The 19888-nt window shown below is 43.5% G+C and overlaps 1 protein-coding gene across 8 annotated transcripts in view; it reads right to left on the bottom strand.

Moving 5' to 3' along the window:
• The window catches only part of stau2 (staufen double-stranded RNA binding protein 2), a 545941-nt gene that overhangs the window by 362762 nt on the left and 163291 nt on the right, over positions 1-19888 (bottom strand). For 6 of the 8 annotated variants that reach the window (XM_068032038.1, XM_068032040.1, XM_068032033.1 and 3 more), the window contains one exon: positions 12467-12511. The exons of the other annotated variants lie outside the window; for them this stretch is intronic. In XM_068032038.1, the coding sequence (XP_067888139.1) occupies positions 12467-12511 (45 nt within the window). The remainder of the gene's footprint in view (positions 1-12466; positions 12512-19888) is intronic. 8 annotated transcript variants of the gene reach the window in all.

Here is a 19888-nt window from a genome sequence, read left to right on the forward strand (position 1 = left end):
ATTACCTGCCCACTCACCTCCCAGCCCATCACCCAGGGGCCAGTAAATTCCCGTCCAAGATTTCTTGAATTTATTACACTCAGTTATATTCTTTTCCAATTTCATATTTTCTTAAAGCACAGTTTAACTTTTTAAGGTTATGACAAAGATTTTTTGGTTGAATTACTGCCACCCAAAATAGGAACTGCACTCTTGACGTCATTGGAATGTTTATTATTTTGGTCGAGTGCATGGATATCAAGGAACTTCAGACAAAGCCACATTGCTCACTTAGCTCTTAGCAGTAGCTGACAAAAGGGTGTGAGGCATTCACACATTTTTGACGTAGAAGATCTGGGCCAGTGAGGTAGCATTCAGGAATGTAAGATAAAAATATCTTGGGTGTATTCTGTAAATTTTTTTAAAGTCTCCTATTCAGAAACATTGGCAGTAGTATTGCAAACACCCAAACCTCAAAAGTCACAAGGTAATTAAGAGAAAAAAAAATTCAGAGGCAATAATACTTTTTGATTCTTCTGCCATCCCCTTTTCTTCCCTTCTCAAAACACTGACTCACGCTGGTTTTGAGTTTCAATGTGCCCACCACCTTTTTGGTAGCTTGCCGAAATGCCTATGCTTGGCGTGGGAGTTTATTGATACGGAGCTCAACCCTTTCTTAACCCAGTATTCTCACATATACACTCTCCAGCAGGCATCATTGGATAGCCATTACATTTGGCAATTTTGGCTGATATTTTCCACCCCGCCCTCTGCCCCGTCAGCTCAGAGATACTAAACTCAGCTGCACTGCTTCACTGTCAGTCTAGCTAAGATGAACTAACTCAGTATAGAGTGGGGTTCGAACCCCTGCCCTTCCAGTTCTTTATGACTCACTTGGAGCAGCCTTTCCAAATACTGAGAATTGAAAAGCAAACACAATATTAGACCGCATTACAGCTTTGGTCCAAACATGGACAAAAGAGCTGAATTCAAGAGGTGAGGTAAGAGTGACTGCCCTTGACATCAAGGCAATATTTGACCGAGTATGGCATCAAGGAGCCCTAGAAAAATTGAAGTCAATGGGAATCAGAGGGAAAACTCTCCACTGGTTAGAGTCGTGACTAGTAAAAAGAAAGATGATTGTGGTTATTGGAGGCTAAACATTTAAGCCCCAGAACATCGCTGCAGAAGTTCCTCAGGGTAATGTCCAAGGCCCAACAATCTTCAGCTGCCTCATCAATGATGTTCCCTCCACCATCACATCAGAAGTGGAGATGATTGCATAATGTTCAGTACTATTCGCGACTCCTCAGATACTGAGGCAGTCCGTGCCCACATGCAGCAAGACCTGGACAACATTCAGGCTTGGGCTGATAAGTGGCAAGTAACATTCGGGCCACACAAGTCCCAGCCAATGACCATCTCCAACAAAAGAAAATATAACCATCTCCATTTGACATTCAACGGCATTCCCATCGCTGAATCCCCCACCATCAACATCCTGGGGGTTACCATTGACCAGAAATTTAACTGGACCAGTCATATAAATGCTGTGGCTACAAGTGCAGGTCAGAGGCTTGGAATTCTGCGGTGAGTAACTCACCTCCTTACTCCCCAAAAAACCCTGTCCACCATCTACAAAGCACAAGTCAGCAGTATGATGGAGTACTCTCCACTTGCCTGGATGAGTGCAGCTCCAACCACACTCATCAAAACCATCCAGGGCAAAGCAGCCCGTGTGAAAGGTACCCCATCTACCACCTTTAGATATTCACTCCCTTCAGCACTGGCGCACCGTGGCAGCAGTGTATGTCATCTATAAGATGTACTGCAGCATCTCAACAAGCTTCCTTTGACAGCACCTTCCAAATCCGCGACCTCTAACCCTAAAAGGGCAAGGGCAGCAAACGCATGGGAACACCGCCACCTGCAAGTTCCCCTCCAAGTCACATATCATCCTGACTTAGATCTGTATCGCCACTCCTTCACTGTTGCTGGGTCAAATTCCTGGAACTCCCTTCTTAACAGCACTGTGGGTGAACCTACACCAGATGGACTATGGTTCAAGAAGGCAGCTCACCACCATCTTCTCAAGGGCAATTCGGAATGGGCAACAAATGCTGGCCTAGCCAGCAGCACTCGCATCCCATGAAAGAATAAAAAAAACTTGTATGGAACCTTGGTTAGACCACACTTGGGGTACTTTGAACTGTTCTATAAAAAGGATGTAGAGGCACTGAAGAAGATGCAATCAGTATTTACGAGACTGCTACCAGAAATGAAAGGTTATACCTAGCAGGAAAGATTGAACAAGCTGAGGCTCTTTTCACCTGAAAAGATTGTGGGGTGACCTGATAGAGGTCTCTAAAATTATGAAACGGTTTGACAGGATAGAGGTAGAGAAGGTGTTTTCATTTGTGGTCAAGAACAGAACTTGGGGTCATAAGTATAAGATAGTCACTAATAAATCCAGTAGGCTATTCACGAGGAATGTCTTTGCCCAGAGGGTGGTTGAGGCAAATAGCATATGTATGCAAGGGATGCTGGATAAGCACAAGGGAGAAAGGAACAGAAGGATATGTTGATGGGGTTAGATGAAGAGGGGTGGGAAGAAGCATAGATGTATTCAAGGGGAAGCTAGATAAGTATATGTGGGAGGAGGTTCAAGTGCAGCATAGAAATTTTCATGGACCTGATGGACTGAACCTGTTTTTGCGTTGTAAATGCTTAATATTCTGGTCAATCTGCATAATTTCTCTGCAAGTAAAATATTGACACAATTGCATCATGCAATTGAAGTATGTGTGGATGTGTTGTGCTGTGCAATGGTAGTGTAGGAGGAAATTGGTATAGCAGGATGAAAAATCATCTAATTATGAGAAGGAAAATGGGATGGGTTAATGATATACAAAGGAGGAAAAAAGTCTTGCATTTAACATGTCCATTACAACTCAAAATGTCACACTTGAAAGTACGGTACTTGCAAGATCTGTCACATTTCTTTGAGGGAGTTACATGTGCTGTGGATAAAGGAGAACCAGTGGATGTATTGTACTTAGATTTCCAGAAGGCATTTGATAAGGTGCCACATCAAAGGTTATTGCAGAAAATAAAAGCTCATGGTGTAGTGGGTAACATATTGGCATGGATAGAAGATTGGCTAGCTAACAGGAAACAGAGTAGGCATATATGGGTCATTTTCTGGTTGGCAAGATGTGACGAATGGTATGCCAGAGGGATCTGTACTGGGGCCTCAACTTTTTACAATTTATATAAATGACTTAGATGAAGGGACCAAAGGTATGGTTGCTAAATTTGCTGATGACACAAAGATAGGTAGGAAAGTAACTTGTGAAGAGGACATAAAGGGGCTACAAAGGGATATAGATAGGTTAAGTGAGTGGGCAAAGACCTGACAAATGGAGTATAATGTGGGAAAATGTGAAATTGTCCATTTTGGCAGGAAGAATAAAAAGAAAGCATATTATCTAAATGGTAAGAGGTTGCAGAGCTCTGAGATGCAGAGGGATCTGGGTGTCCTTGTGCATGAATCGCAAAAGGTTAGTATGCAGGTACAGCACGTAATTAGGAAAGCTGATAGAATGTTATCATTTATTGCGAGGGGAATTGAATACAAAAGTAGGGAGGTTATGCTTCAGCTATACAGGGCAGTGGTGAGACCACATCTGGAGTACTGTGTACAGTACTGGTCTCCTTATTTTAGGAAGGATGTAAATGCGCTGGGGCGGTACAGAGGTGGTTTACTAGACTAATACCTGGAATGGGTGGGCTGTCTTACGAGGAAAGATTGGACAGGCTAGGCTTGTATCTGCTGGAATTTAGAAGAGTAAGAGGCGAGTTGATTGAAACATATAAGATCCTGAGGGGGCTTGACAGGGTGGATGTGGAAAGGATGTTTCCTCTTGTGAAAGAATCTAGACCTAGGGGGTCACCATTTAAAAATAAGGGGTCACTCATTTAAGACAGAGATGAGGAGAAATGTTTTCTCTCAGAGGGTCGTGAGTCTTTGGAATTCTCTTGCTCAAAAGGCGGTGGAAGTGGAGTCTTTGAATATTTTTAAGGCAGAGGTAGATAGATTCTTGATAAGCAAGGGGGTGGAAGGTTATCGGGGGTAGGTGGAAATGTGAAGTAATCAGTTCAGTCATGCACTTATTGAATGGCGGAGCAGGCTCGAAGGGCCGAGTGGCCTACTCCTGCTCCTAAATCGTATGTTCATATGTTCGTATTTGAAGCGGATTGACTCAAACATCATTCAGAAAACAGCAAATCAAGCTTGAATAATCTTAAGAAAGCTAGTTCTTTCTGGTGATTTTGGCTGATTTTCACAACCTGGTCTCTTTCCAAAGTTTAATAGTTAACTCAGACCACTTCCCCACAGGAAATACATTTTGTGGCCATACAATAACATTAAGTACATCTTAATTCAAGTCAGTGTTTTTATACCTACTAGGAAAGAGCCATCAAACATAAACATCTCGTGTTTTTATGTAATATTGTGCGCTATAACATTGTCATTCTAAAACAGCATATCATTCAAATTATTTTGAAATAATTCAGATATAAAATATATTTTCTATTTGAATTGCGAGTACACAGATTCTATTTTAATGAGTAAGATTTTAAGTGCTAGGACCGATAGTGCCTGCAGCTTTGTGGTCCCTGATATTAACACTAGACACAAAGTTTCTCCCCTATTTTCTCATTTTCTTTCCCAAGGCCATTTTCTCCATTGTATTTCTCCATTCCAACAGAATTGGAACTAGTAAACATCTACAATGCCTTTAATGTCAAAAAACATTCTAGGCCCTTAAGTCAATGCCAATACTTGGAGCTGAATTTTCAGGGTCCCTTGACATTGAGAACGGAGGCAGAGGAGGCCCCGTAAATACCGGCACCAGGTGTTCTGTCAATATCAAGGCGCTGATCCCGGCGCTGGAAATACTTAACAAGGCGGGAGGAGGGTGGGACAGGAATTCCCCTCTCCTCCCAATAGAGTCCTAATAAACTTGTTTAGAATTTGTCAAGGGCTGAAGTTCTAATTTTTAAAGAGGCGGGCAGCTTATCCACGCCTTCAGGAAATAACCAGCTGAAGGCAGGCAGGTAAAGAGTGAGGAGCCAGTCATGACTGCCCCAGGGCATCACCCCGGCCCCATAAGAAGTCAGTGGGGCAAAGGGGGACTGGGCAGTTGGTAAGGGGGAGCGTCTAGTGCTGCACAGGTGGCAGGGAGAGTGGGCACAGCGCCCAGGCTTTGAATGGGTCAGCTTCCCCGGCATCACGGGGGCAGAAGAGCAGGGGGTGGCTGCCAAGGACAATTGGGTGGCCACCTGCCCAAAATGAAGGCTCCAGTTAACAATGGGGGCACGACTGTCAGAGTCAGGGCCCAGTGGCGATGAGAGGAAACACCCTCTGGAGGAAGGGCAGAACCCCTAGCATCAGGAGGGCATGGCAGAGGAAAGAAGGGCAGGAAGGCAACGGAGGACAAACTCTCAACACAGGATCAACCGCTAAAGACTCTGAAACTCACCATGCCCTGTCAGTAGCTGTCAAAATCACTGTGGCCTTGAACTTCTTCACTTCTGGCTCCTTCTAAGGATCAGCTGTGGACTTTAGTGACATCTCAAAAACAGCTGCATAACACTGCACCTTGCTAGGTCGGCGCAACATCGAGGGCCGAAGGGCCTGTACTGCGCTGTAATGTTCTAATTCTAATGCCCTCTTTGCCAGAGCTGGACAGCACATTCATTTAACAATAGGCATGGCCTGACAGAGGGCATTGGATTTGGCTTCCATCACTGGATTCCCCCAGGTGCTGGGCATCATCGATTGTACCCATGTGGTCATCAACGCACCCAGTGACCAGTCAGTGAGATCCATCAACTGGAAAGGCTTCCACTCTTTCAACATCCAACTGGTCTACAACCTAAGAATGGCTTCCTCCATGTGTGCGCTCACTTTCCTGGCAGCTGCCATGACTCTGTCATCCTCTGCCAGTCCACACTGCTTTCACTCCAGTCCTCAAAGTGTGTGGATGGATCCTAGGGGACAAGGAAAATCCCTTGAAGAGATGGCTACTGACTCCTCTAAGGAACCCCCAGACAGAGGTGATACAACCAATGCCAACTGCTCAGTAGGACAACCATTGAGCAGGCCATCGGGCTTCTGCAGATGCAATTCCGGTGCCTGGACCAGTCAGGTGGTGCCCTCCAATATCCTTCTGCAAGGTCATTGTAGTGGTCTGGTGCACTCTCCATAACATGGCCCTCCAGAGAGATGTGGACCTTGAGGACATTGAGGCCCTGGAAGGAGATAGCTCATCAGGGGAGGAACAGGAGCAGGAGGTAAGAGAGGAAGAGGAATTGGAAGCAGAGATGGAGGGAGATGACGCTGAACAGAGAGGTGCCCCTGCTGCATGATGAGGTGGCCTCCACCTGCCACTATCCAGGAAGGGGACCTCACTCCTCTCCCTCACGGCCTCCAGCATTAGATCCAGCTTAACATTGATGAAGCAAGGGTCTGCCCTGCCCCAGGTGCCAGGGTGTTGGTGTCTGATCCTGCCAATGATATGCAGCTCATTAATTTCCATGAATTTCACAATATACACACTTCAGTTGCAGCTGAAGTGTGCAAGGTGTGAAGTGAATGGGGATAATGTAATTCCATTTATTTATTCATTTATGGGATGTGAGCGTCACTGGCATGGCCAGCATTTGTTACCCACCCCTAACTGCCCTTGATGGTGGTGATCCGCTTTCTTGAACCACTGCAGTCCATGTGGTGCTGTTCGGGAGGGAATTCCTGGATTTTGACCCAGCAACAGTGAAGGAACGGTGATATAGTTCCAAATCAGGATGGTGTGCGGCTTGGAGGGGAACTTGGAGGTGGTGGTGTTCCCATGCGCCTGCTGCCCTTGTTCTTCTAGGTGGTAGAGCTTGCGGTTTGGAAGGTGCTGTCAAAGGAGGCGTGGCGAGTTGCTGCATATCTTGTAGATGGTACACACTGCTGCCATTGTCCACCGGTGGTGGAGAGAGTGAATGTTTAAGGTGGTGGATGAGGTACCGATCAAGCGGACTGCTTTGTCCTGGTTGGTGTCGAGCTTTTTGGGTGTTGTTGGAGCTGCACTCGTGCAGACAAGTGGAGAGTATTTCATCACACTCCTGACTTGTGCCTTGTAGATGGTGGACAGGCATTGGGGAATTAGGTGGTGAGTTACTCGCCACAGAATTTGCAGACTCTGACCTGCTCTTGTAGCCACAGTATTTATATGTCTGGACCAGTTAAGTTTCTGATCAATGATAACACCCAGGATGTCGATAGTGGGGGGTTCAACAATGGCAATGCTGTTGAACATCAAGGGGAAATAATTAGATTCTTGTTGGAGATGGTCATTACCTGGCACTTGTGTGGCACAAATGCTACTTGCCATTTATCAGCCCAACCCTGAATGTTGTCCAGGTCTTGCTGCATGCAGGCACGGACGTCTTCAGTATCTGAGGAATTACCAATCATACTGAGCACATTGCAATCATCAGCGAACATCCCCATTTCTGACCTTATGATGGAGGGAAAGTCATTAGATCATAAGAACATAAGAAATAGGAGCAGGAGTATGCCATTTGACACCTTGAGCCTGCTCCGCCATTCAATAGGATCATGGTTGATCTGATCGTGGACTTAAGTCCACTTTCCCGCCTGCCCCCCACAGCCCTTGACTCCCTTGTACATCAAAAATCTAACTCAGCCTTGAATATATTCAATGACCCTGCCTACTGGGTAACTCTCTGGGTAACTGAATTCCAAAGATTAACAACACTCTGAGAGAAGAAATTCTGCCTCATCTCCATCTTAAAAGGGAGACCCCTTATTTTGAAACTGTGCCCTCTAGTTCTAGATTCTCCCAGGAGGGGAAACATCCCCTCAGCATTCACCCTGTCAAGTCCTCCCAGGATCTTATATATTTCAATAAGATCACCTCTCGTTCTTTGAAACTCCAATGAGCATAGGACCAACCTGCTCAACCTTTCCTCACAAGACAACCCCTTAATCCCAGGAATCAACTAGTGAACCTTCTCTGAACTGCTTCCAATGCAAGTATATCCCTCTGAAATACAGACACCCCCCAACCTGCCAAGAATGAGGCATATTAATTTTGTCACATGAACAACGATTTTAAACTGTTGCTGGAGCAAGGAAATGACTTGTTAAACAGATCAGCCTTGGCTGGAAAAAACATTTGCATACTAACAGACAGTGCTTGGAGGGACAAAGGGGGAATTCCCTGCTCCAATTTAACCCACAATGGACTTTGAGCACCAGGTATTGTGTCTAAGAAGAGACATTCTAGGGTCGGCTAAGACAAGAGAATCCACAACCAGAAGTGGTCAGACCAGCTAGTCACATGACTACCTGGGTTTTTTCTGAATTGTACAAAGAGTTTGAACTGAGGGAGACTACAATTTGCTCCTGGAGTGAGAAGACCTCTCTTGTCTGCTCCCATCTCTTTCTCACAAGCCTCTGTACCCACTGAGGACACATGACCTTCAAGGGAGAAAAGTCTCCTACACCGAACAAGATTTAAGAAGAATACTGGGCCCCAATGAAAAGACCTACCTACAATCAAGGACTTTACAGTAAGCTCAAAGAACAGTAACCACAACCAAATTCAGATATTGCCTCAAACTTTTCCACTTTATTTCTTTTGCTCTTTTCTGTCTCTATCTGCATGTGTGTACTGCATATGCATGCTAGCGTGGGCACGTCGCGTATCCGTAGGCGTTAACCGAATTAGAGTTTAAGTTTAATAAAGTTCAACCTTTTTTCTTTAAATCTAAGAAAATCTATTTGGCTAGTTTCTTTGCCTTATAATTGGAAGTTACTGAACAAGGATTCACTAAGGGGGAGCAAAAAAAAAAAGGGTGTGTTTAAAATTAGGCTGCATTTGCTGACAACGTAACCACTAGGCGTAGTACTTGCGCATGGGCAAATGCAAGTTCTCCAACTGGAACGCAGTGTCTGCGACGTTCAGGCAGCTGCCAGGATTAAAGATGGCGCTGCTCAATTTATCACAGGAAATGTTTATGGCCAGATCATTCCAGCAAACTAACCTTACATTAAGTTGTATGAAAGCCCATTAATATGCTACTATGTAGTTATAGTTTACTAACTGTAATCCTTAGATGCATTTAATATTTCAGTAATCCTATTAAATATAAATGGAATTTTATGATTGAATTTCCTTTGGAAGATCTTGAATTGTCACCTTGATCGAAAATCAGGCACAGTATAAAATGTGCTGCCAATTCGTTATGTGATTCGTTTATATGACTGACCAGGACTTCTTTCACCCGAACGCAGCTACTAGCTCCCGCCCCACCGGCCGCTTCACCGCGCCCCCCACCCCCTCCGCTCGGCTGCTCGCTCCAGAGCTCACTGCTTCACCGCCCCCCACTGCTCTGGCCGATTGTTCCCCGCTTGTGCCATCCCGTTCTCTGGTTGGTTGGTCACTCCCAGCGCACTCCCCCCCTCTCCAGACACTAGCTCTAGGCCGCGCCACTTCCTTCCTCTCAGCCACTCGCTTCCACATTTGATCAGTCTAGTAGTACCCAGAACTGAACCTGGATCGCTGGAGCTGTGAGGCTGCGGTGCTAACCACTGCGCCACTGTGCCGCCCACCTACTTCCTTAATGATCGATTCCAGCATTTTCCCAATGACAGATGTTAGCCTAACTGGCCCATAGTTTTCTGCTTTGTGTCTCCCTCCTTTCTTGAATAGGAACCATTTGCGGTTTTCCAATCCGCTGGGACCTTTCCAGAATCGAGGGAATTTTGGAAGATTACAACCAATGCATCCACTATCTCTGCAGCCACTTCTTTAAGACCCTAGGATACAGGCCATCAGGTCCATGGGACTTGCCAGCCATTAGTCCCATTAGCTTTCCTTGTACTTTTTCTTTAGTGATAGTGATATCATTGATGAAGCAGCTGAAGATGGTTGGGCCTCGGACACTACCCTGAGGAACTCCTGCAGTGATGTCCTGACACTGAGATAATTGGCCTCCAACAACCACAACCAGTGCAGGTTTTCTTTAGTTAGCTGACTTTTCAAAAGTTCTGAATCAAGCTTTGCAGGTAAGTATACAAGCTGTTGACATGTAGAGGGATCAATTAATTACCAAATGGGGATTAGAGGACGAGTGGCAGGCTCTCACCTTCCAATTCAGAATACAAAGCATTGGTATACTAGGTGTTGGTTCCTACTCTTGAACACTTAACTGCTGTGACTCAGCAGCCTAACCCTTTTAGAACACTGAATGCATACTTTTTCTAAACAAAAGCCAATATTAACATACATTTGTTTGAAATTATATTGAAATGTTCCCAAGCACTGATGAGACATACAAAAGAATTTAGTTGAGATTGCCACAGAATTCTTTAGGTCCTAGCTTCTGTTCAAAGTGTGCCCATGCACCACACCTCCTCCTACACCCCCAAATCTTTAAAGAGTATTCTGGCACCATAAAACTCATTCCACGTCACAGTGACAGTCGTAAAATTGCAATTATAATATATATTTAACTTTTATTAGGGTTATGTTAAACACCGTTACCAGTCATATGTGTCAATGCAGTACTCATTTCATTAAGCTGCAGTTACAAACCAGCACCAACACTTGAAAACGAGAGAAGGGGATTGGAAAAACAAAATACACTCAAACAAAAAATAAACTAATACCTCAAAGATATTCCACTTTATTTATCTCAATTTCTGAAATCTGAAGGAAGACTGAAAAACTGGTCAGTGCCTATAATGGCCTGTGATTTTTTTTTTTAACTTTGCAATGCCTGACTTAAGATAGGCTTTACAACCTGTAGATTAGGAATCATCTACTTTGGAATCAATGGATGCTCCAAGGAAATATATTTTGAAAAATGTGTCAAAAAATCAATTCTTGAACACTGTACTTTTATGCAAATTAATCAGCTTCACTGGTCCAGCCATTAATTAACCACCCAGAGAGTGGTTAGAATATGGAATTCGCTCCCACAGGGAGTATTTGAGGTGAATAGCATAGATGCATTCAAGGGGAAGCTAGATAAGCATATGAGGGAGAAAGGTATAGAAAGATTATTTATGTTGATGAGGTTAGATGAAGAGGGATGGGAGGAGGCTTGTGTGGAGAATAAATACCAACATAGACCTACTGGCCCGAATGGCCTGTTTCTGTGCAATATGTACTTTGTAATTTTGATATTTTGTTATTCATAACTTTCTTCTGATAACCAAATACAAGTCCTCCAAGACAGTGCTTCCAGCAACCATCAATGTCAAATTCATGAAATGTATATTCTCATTACAGTAGATTTTGGCTGCAATATACAAAACAAAGTTCTGCCAAAAGCAAAGTTCTCCTTTTATAATAAATAAAAACAAGAAGGTACAATACCAATTTTTGACTGCTACATCGGCTCTATTGAAGTAACTTAGTACATCTGTTCTGTGGCATTCTGAAACAGGTATTATGGTAGCGTATTCTCAAATAAAACAGTGTCCCATCTAAATCAGACCTTTTTAGGGCTAATGTGGTTCTCCCCTTTCTCTATTTAATGGTTTCCAGGTGTCACACCATGTGCAGCCAAGATATTGGGTAGATAACCTGCCCGAAGGTGTCTGTCAATGTCACTCAAATTATCCACCAAGAAATTCACAAAAGTGGTCTGACATGTCTCTTCCTCCAATCCCTGGGGTGGGGGGGGGGGAAAGCAGTCAAAGTCAGCACTTGTGGGGTGACCTTTTCCCAGTCACCCATCAGTGCCAATCTAATTAGTCATTAGTAGGAACATGAGACTGCCCCCTAGAGACTGAATTTCTCATCTTTCCAATTGCAGGCTCTGCTCAGTATCTCATCAAACAAGTCTGAGAATTTACCACACATGGAAAGCACAGGCACAAAGCCTGTATCCCACTGCTCCATGCTGATGACCTTAGTTTACATTCAGTCCTTTCATTGTAGGTAGAGGAAACAGAATAAAATTGTAACTAGCATGTCGTATTTGATTTGAAACTAGATTTGGAAACGTCAGTAAAACTGAAAACATGTTCAAAAGATGGTCAACTGAAAAATGAACAACTCTTACATAAATAATCTGTGGTCTTTAAATTACCCTTTAAAATTAAGTTTAAATAAAACCCACTATACAATACTGTTCAAAGCGAATATTGCTAAGAGCTGACATTTAGTACTACTTTCCCTTAAAATTGAGGCTACTATTCGTTCTATTAAACAAAACTGAAATCAGATAGAATACAGATTTTTTTTTTTAAAAGAACCTTGAATGCCAGTTCATTTAATGATAATTCTATTTTTTGAGAATATTCAAAAATCAAAATGGTTTCACTTTAAAGGAGCAATGTAGCTTTTCCAGCTTAAAGTGGGCCTATTCTAAAACAAATTACCAAAATATTTCTTACCCGTTGGTCTCGCTAATCAGATTCTCTGTTTCTGTACATTCAGGCCTAAAAGAAAAATTATTTGCAGTTTTAATGATTAGAGGATCAAACCCCTAAATGCATGTCGGGACCACTACAGCTGCCTTCAGTCCCACCCCAAGCAAAACAAAATTGGCAACAGGAAGTGAGACTTTCACTTTCAGCTGTTACTGACTAATAAAATCAGCACAAGAATACTTAACAGATTCATACAGATCCTAAACTAATGGAACTAAATAACAAGCTTAAAAATAAATTAAAATCCCCTAGGCACCAGTTTGTTCTCTTCAATTTGTTCTCCTTTTCTCAGTCTCATGATGGAAAGAAGTTTGACTGGTGCTGGCAGCCCTTTGATAATTCACTGAAGGAATCATTCTTCACAGGAGAGTAGACAGCTTGTCATCAGGTTATTCAACTTTGGAGATCACAGACATGCCCAATTTACTTCTCACCAAGTATCCACCTTCACATATTTTGCAGCAGAAATCGGGGGGTAGCAACTGGAAGCAGGGACATGGGTTAATTATTTTCTAACTATACCTCAAGACACACAGCCCAATTTTAATTTTCCTATCACTACACCAGCTAGCAACATTTTTGACTAAATTTTGCTATTCACCTATAGACAGCATCACAGATGAGCCCAAGCCTGCTCTCATCCGACATTCACACACATGCACTTTCCAACAAGAAGCCCTGATCAATAAAGGCAGAATCCATGTCCGATTTTTCCCTTCCCTAGCATAAAGGCTAATTGTAGTCCTCCAATTGCTGCCCCAGCTGATATCAGCTAAGTCGGTAGGAAGTGAACCTGGCACTTTTTGATCTATGCGGCTTAGTACTACACTGGACTAGTACTACCTTATTCACTAGTAACAGCTTGAAAACAATCAAAACATTGGTAGACATAAAATATCTATTTTATTATCTGATATATGACAAATATCTAAAGTAAAAGATAGAAAGAGAGAATTTTAAGGAACTGGAATGAGGATATTTTATATTTTTTCAAAGAAGTATTAATGTTGCTTTATTATAAACAGTTACAGTTGCCTTAAGAGGAGCAATCGAACCCCCACAATGAGGAGCAGGAGAGAGTCAAAAGGTAAGACTTATAAAGAGTTATATTTGGGGAGTGCCTCTCCAACATACATGGATGCGCCATTACCTTTTCTTGGCAGTCCAAGTGTCCCCCGTGGAGAGGCAGGATACTTAACTAACATACTCAAATCAGGCTTCCACACTGTAATTTGAAGCCTGATTTAAATTTACTGTTGTTGCAGACGAGGGTGCTGCATAAGATAAATGCCATTTTCAACAACAACAACAACTTTTTTAGTGCCTTTTAACAGAATAAAATTTCCCAAGGCACTTAGCAGGAGCATTATAAAACAAAATATGACACCAAGCCATATAAGGAAATATTAGGTCTGATAACAAAAGGCTTGGTCAAAGAGGTAGGTTTTAGGGAGGGTCTTAAAGGAGGAAAGTGAGGTGGAGAGGCATAGGGAGGGAATTCCAGAACATAGGTCCTCGACAACAGAAGCTGCGGCCACCAATGGTGGAGTGATTAAAATCAGGGATGCTCAAAAGGCCAGAATTATATGAGTGCAGATATCTCAGAGGGTTGTGGGGCTGGAGGAGATTACAAAGATAGGGTGGGGCGATGTCATGGAGGAACTTGAAAACAAGGATGATCATTTTAAAATCGAGGCATTAGTTGACTGGGAGCCAATGTAGGTCAGCGATCACAGGGGTCATAGATGAATGGGATTTGATGCATGTTAACACATGGGCAGCAGAGTTTTGGATGATCTCAAGTTTACAGAGGGTAGAATGTGAAAGACCAGTCAGAGTGATTTTGAATAGTAAAGTCTAGGAGTAACAAAGGCATGAATGAAGGTTTCAGCAGCAGATGAGCTGAGACAGGCACAAAGTTGGGTGATGTTACGGAGGTGGAAATCGGCTGTCTTAGCGATGGTGCAAATTTTTTTTTAAATTCATTCATGGGATGTGGGCGTCGCTGGCCAGGCCAGCATTTATTGCCCATCCCTAATTGCCCTTGAGAAGGTGGTGGTGAGCTGCCTTCTTGAACCGCTGCAGTGCATGGGAGATAGGTACACCCACAGTGCTGTTAGGAAGGGAGTTCCAGGATTTTGACCCAGCGACACTGAAGGAACGGCGATACAGCTCCAAGTCAGGATGGTGTTTGACTTGGAGGGGAACTTGCAGGTGGTGGTGTTCCCATGCATTTGCTGCCCTTGTCCTTCTAGTTGGTAGATGTCGTGGGTTTGGAAGGTGGGAAAAACATGTGGTCAGAAGCTCAACTCGGGGTGAAATATGATACCAAGGTTGCGAACAGACTGGTCTGGTCTCAGACTGTTGCCAGGGAGCGGAATGGAGTCAGTAGTTAGGGATTGGAGTTTGGAGCGGGGACCAAAAACAGTGGCTTCAGTCTTCTCAATATTGAATTGGAGGAAATTTCTGCTCATCCAGTACTGGATATCAGATAAGCAGTCTGATAATTCAGCAACAGTGAAGGAGTTGACAGAGGTGGTGGGGAGGTACTTCTTGTGGGCTCAGAGCTGCAGCAGTGATCCCTGGCCCCTCAACATATGAAATAGGAGCAGGAGTAGGGAAAACAGCCCCTCAAGCCTTCTTCGCCGTTTAATACAATTATGGCTAATGTTCGACCTCGACTCCACTTTCCTGCTTGTTAGGATCCTGTAGTTTTTTTGGGGGGAAAAACGCAGTGTGCCTTCAAGGCTGGAAAAGGAGCCATACTGCTTTAAGAACCAGCAAGCCTCAGGAGTTAGAGAAAGTGCCGTTGCCGTTGGATACAAGCATAAAGAGAGGGAACCAACCAGCTTCAAAGAATGCATCCTGGTTAACCAGCAACAGCCAGAGACCAAGGACCGGATGTACAATGTTGCAATTATCTTTTGAACTTGCTTTTTAGTTGATACAGACTGTTCTAACAGGAGAAAACAAACAGACAGTTGTGTGTTAGCACCTGAAAGGTGTGCTCTCAAACCATTTAAACTGAAGGAAGAGAATTTAGTCTGTTTATTTATTATTCTCTCTCAAAATTCTAAAAGGTCAAGCCAAAACAGAGATCTCTGATAATTTAAGCTGAAGGAAGGAAAGTTAGACTGTGATAATCTTTTATCCCTCAAAATAATTCATTAAAAAGTGTTTGCAAGTTGTTAACTGTTGAAATTTATCGCTGGGGAGGAGCAACAATTTCGACTTTTGACTTAGACTACAGACTGTTCTACTGTTGAAGAACCTTTTTTTACCCCATCGGACAGCTCTGCAGACTTCAAGCAACATCGGCAGGAGCATAAATCTGCAAGGACTCTAATTTTTGCAATTTTAAATGTTGTTTATATCTTAGTAGTGTTTAAGAATTTAGTTTTCTATTTAAACAGTTAATTTGTTGATATAAAGACAACTGGTGTGGTTAGCTTCACTCGGGGGTTAGTAGAGGGTACAATTTGGCTGGGTCTTTCTTTAATTTGGAAAGTTTAAATTGATATGTTAGACAATCTTTGCAGGAACGGGATTGAATTAAGAGTGCGTTTCTCCCACCACAATCAGAATTGTATATTTTGATTGGGAACTTTGACTGGAGCAGTCGGTCGTAACACACCCTAAAGGGAAAGATGAAGCCAGCAGTCAACACAATTCGAACCTACACTGGGAGACACCAATGGATTGCTAGTCCATCACCTTCGCCTTTCGGCTGCAATTACTGCCTGAAGGAAACCTTTGATCTTCCCCCACCCCAGTCTCAGATTGCTGATCTTTCCTCTCCCAATAACCAGGGATCCTTCCTATAGGTCCCCGGCTGCGGCGTCCTGCCACTGGTTTTCCCTCCTGGGAATGATAATGTGGCTCTGCCATTAAATTCGGCAGGAACGCCACATCCCCGGCCTTGCTGCGTTCTTCACCTGTTTTCAGCTTCCCACATACCCTCCCCTGAAATATCAAAGCCTGTATATCTGCTTTCTATTCAGATTATACAAATTTATCCTGTCAAGGTGTCGACAGATTCACATTATCCACTGAAATGGCGGCTGAGTGTTTTTAAAAAAATGTTTAATGGCTATTTCTTCAGTTGCTTTCTCAAAAAAAACTATGTTTCTCAAAAGCACTTCTGTACCAGTATTTCATTTCCGAGTAGTATCAGGCTATTGAGGGTGAAGCACCTAATGTAACTGTATAATAGGGGAAATTACTCAAAATCGTCAATCTCACAGCCTCCCTCCCCACCTCCCGCAATATATGCTCCATTTCCATTCCTCTCATGCAAAGCTGCAACTTCCTTTCCTTTTCCTTTTTGGCCTCTCTGTCTTGAGAGACAATGGGTAAGCGCCTGGAGGTGGTCAGTGGTTTGTGGAGCAGCGCCTGGAGTGGCTATAAAGACCAATTCTAGAGTGACAGATTCTTCCACAGGCGCTGCAGGTAAAGTTGGTTGTCGGGGCTGATACACAGTTGGCTCTCTCCTTACACTGCTGTCTCTTTTCCTGCCAACTGCTGAGTCTCTTCAACTCGCCTCTCTTCAGCCCCGTCTTTATAGCTGTCCGCCAGCTCTGGCGATCGCTGGCAACTGGCTCCCAAGACTTGTGGTCAATGTTGCAAGACTTCATGTCACATTTGCAAACGTCTTTAAAGCGGAGACAAGGATGGCCGGTGGGTCTGATACCAGTGACAAGCTCGCTGTACAATACGTCCCTGGGGATCCTGCCATCTTCCATGCGGCTCACATGGCCAAGCCATCTCAAGCGCCACTGGCTCAGTAGGGTGTACATGCTGGAGATGTTGGCCACCTCGAGGTTTTCCGCGTTGGAGATACAGTCCTGCCACCTGATGCCAAGGATCCTCCAGAGACAGCGAAGATGGAATGTGTTGAGATGTCGCTCTTTGCTGACATACACTGTCCAGGCTTCGTTGGCGTCGAGCAAGGTATTGAGGACACAGGCTTGAACACTCGGACTTTTGTGTTCCGTGTCAGTGTGCCATTTTCCCACACCCTCTTGGCCAGTCTGGACATAGCTGCAGACGCCTTTCCCATGTGCTTGTTGATTTCTGCATCAAGAGACAGGTTGCTGGTGATGGTTGAGCCCAGGCAGGTGAACTCTTGAACCACTTCCAGAGTGTGGCCGCCGATATTGATGGATGGAGCATTTCTGATGTCCTGTCCCATGATGTTTGTTTTCTTGAAACTGATGGTTCGACCAAATTCGTTGCAGGCTGCTGCAAGCCTGTTGATGAGTCTCTGCAGACACTCTTCTGTGTGGGATGTTAATGCAGCATCGTCAGCAAAGAGGAGTTCCCTGATGAGGACTTTCCGTACTTTGGTCTTCGCTTTAAGAAGGGCAAGGTTGAACAACCTGCCATCTCATCTTGTGTGGAGAAAAATTCCTTCTTCTGAAGACTTAAACGCGTGAGAGAGCAGCAGTGAAAAGAAGATCCCAAACAGTGTGGGTGTGAGAACACAGCCCTGTTTCACACCACTCAGGATGGGAAAGAAGTCTAATGAGGCACTGTTATGCTGAATTGTGCCTTTCATATTGTCATGGAACGAGGTGATGATGCTTAGTAGCTTTGGTGAACAACCGATCTTTGCTAGTAGTCTGAAGAGACCACGTTTTCATTCCTCTCATGCAAAGCTGCAACTTATTTACATATATACCAACAGTCCCCAGTACCTCAGCTTTGTTCTTCATGTGGATGTAAACAATGAAGATCCATTGTCTATTTATTCAAGGAGATCAAACCTGTCCTCATCTGACATTTGTGCACACGTTTTTCAACAGGCTCAATGGACAACAATCCTAAATAGGAACCCAAGCTGGTTGGTACAGTTGACCAGTATCACACCATGCCAATGAGTCAGTGCCCTTATGTAACCTGGTTAAGTCTCTAGATATCTCAATTGAAGAGAGTAATGAGTAAGCTAAAAGTGGAGGAGAATGATTATAATGTGGTAAATATATTGTTGGGGATATGAACAAAACCCCCAAAATACTGGAAGCATTGGAAAGGAAATGGGTAAGATAATGGGGAAGAAGAACTAAAGTCAAAATAATTACAGCATAAACACACAAGTAAATTTCACACAAATAAAAATAATGTTTACATTACACCGGTAACATGGCATAAGTGTGACTGAAGTAAAGATGTAAAAGCATGAACCTCTGGAGTAGACAACTAATGTAATGCACAGTTCTGAAGGCAAGAAGGTAGAAATTACAGAAAAATCTAGAATTTAATGGAAGAACTAAACATCCTAATAGTACCTTTTGGAATTTAGTCATAGGGACTGTGTTTTGAAAAAGAGACTGGCTTTAGGGGCGGCACAGTGGCGCAGTGGTTAGCACTGCAGCCTCACAGCTTCAGGGACCCGGGTTCAATTCTGGGTACTGCCTGTGCGGAGTTTGCAAGTTCTCCCTGTGACCGCGTGGATTTTCGCCGGGTGCTCCGGTTTCCTCCCACAGCCAAAGACTTGCGGGTTGATAGGTAAATTGGCCATTGTAAATTGCCCCTAGTGTAGGTAGGTGGTAGGGAATATGGGATTACTGCAGGGTTAGTATAAATGTGTGGTTGTTGGTCGGCACAGACTCGGTGGGCCGAAGGGCCTGTTTCAGTGCTGTATCTCTAAATAAAATTAAAAAATAAATAAACATTGCTGAAGATTAATTTGTGATGTCATAAAGGGAAGGTATATCTCAATGCACAGTTATTGATAAATTTGTATCTTGCTAATGCACAAAAGGAAAAAGGATATCTTTGAAAGATCACATGCAAGTGACAGCATGCTCAGGAAGCAGTTAAGGAAATTATAACAGTGGGAAAGTTTCATTCAGGGATGGAACTATTTAGCAGTAATTAAGGGAAAGTTGTTGGTTTTCATAAAATGGAGACATGAGGATAATACAGCAGAACACAAATTATGCTCCTAGAAATTTTGTACCGGATATAGCCAACCTATTTCACAAATACATCTTAAACCTTTTTCGGAACTAGCTGCTTTTTCAATTATGAAAAATGGTTAGATTCATAACGTAAACTGTAGATGAGGCTGTTAGTTACCTTACCAATGGCTAAGGAATGAACTATAGGGTACTAGTTTAAAACTTGCATGCGGCTACGTCATGATAATGAATTGAGAAAACACCCATAGAAACTCCACTTAGCATGGAAATAAATCAATAATGCTACAGCAGGAGTGGATTCCTTCTGCGGGTGCACCATCACAGGACACATGCTTATCAGACACCAGCTCAGAGAAGAGCACTTTGGTGGCTCCTGTTCGAGAATTAGGTGGGATTGTGACTCACAGTTCACAAGTGAGCACGAGCAGGGAATGGCGGCAGGGACAGCTGTGGAGATTCTGTG

This window comes from Heterodontus francisci, chromosome 5, assembly GCF_036365525.1.
Source record: "Heterodontus francisci isolate sHetFra1 chromosome 5, sHetFra1.hap1, whole genome shotgun sequence".
Lineage (NCBI taxonomy): Eukaryota > Metazoa > Chordata > Chondrichthyes > Heterodontiformes > Heterodontidae > Heterodontus > Heterodontus francisci.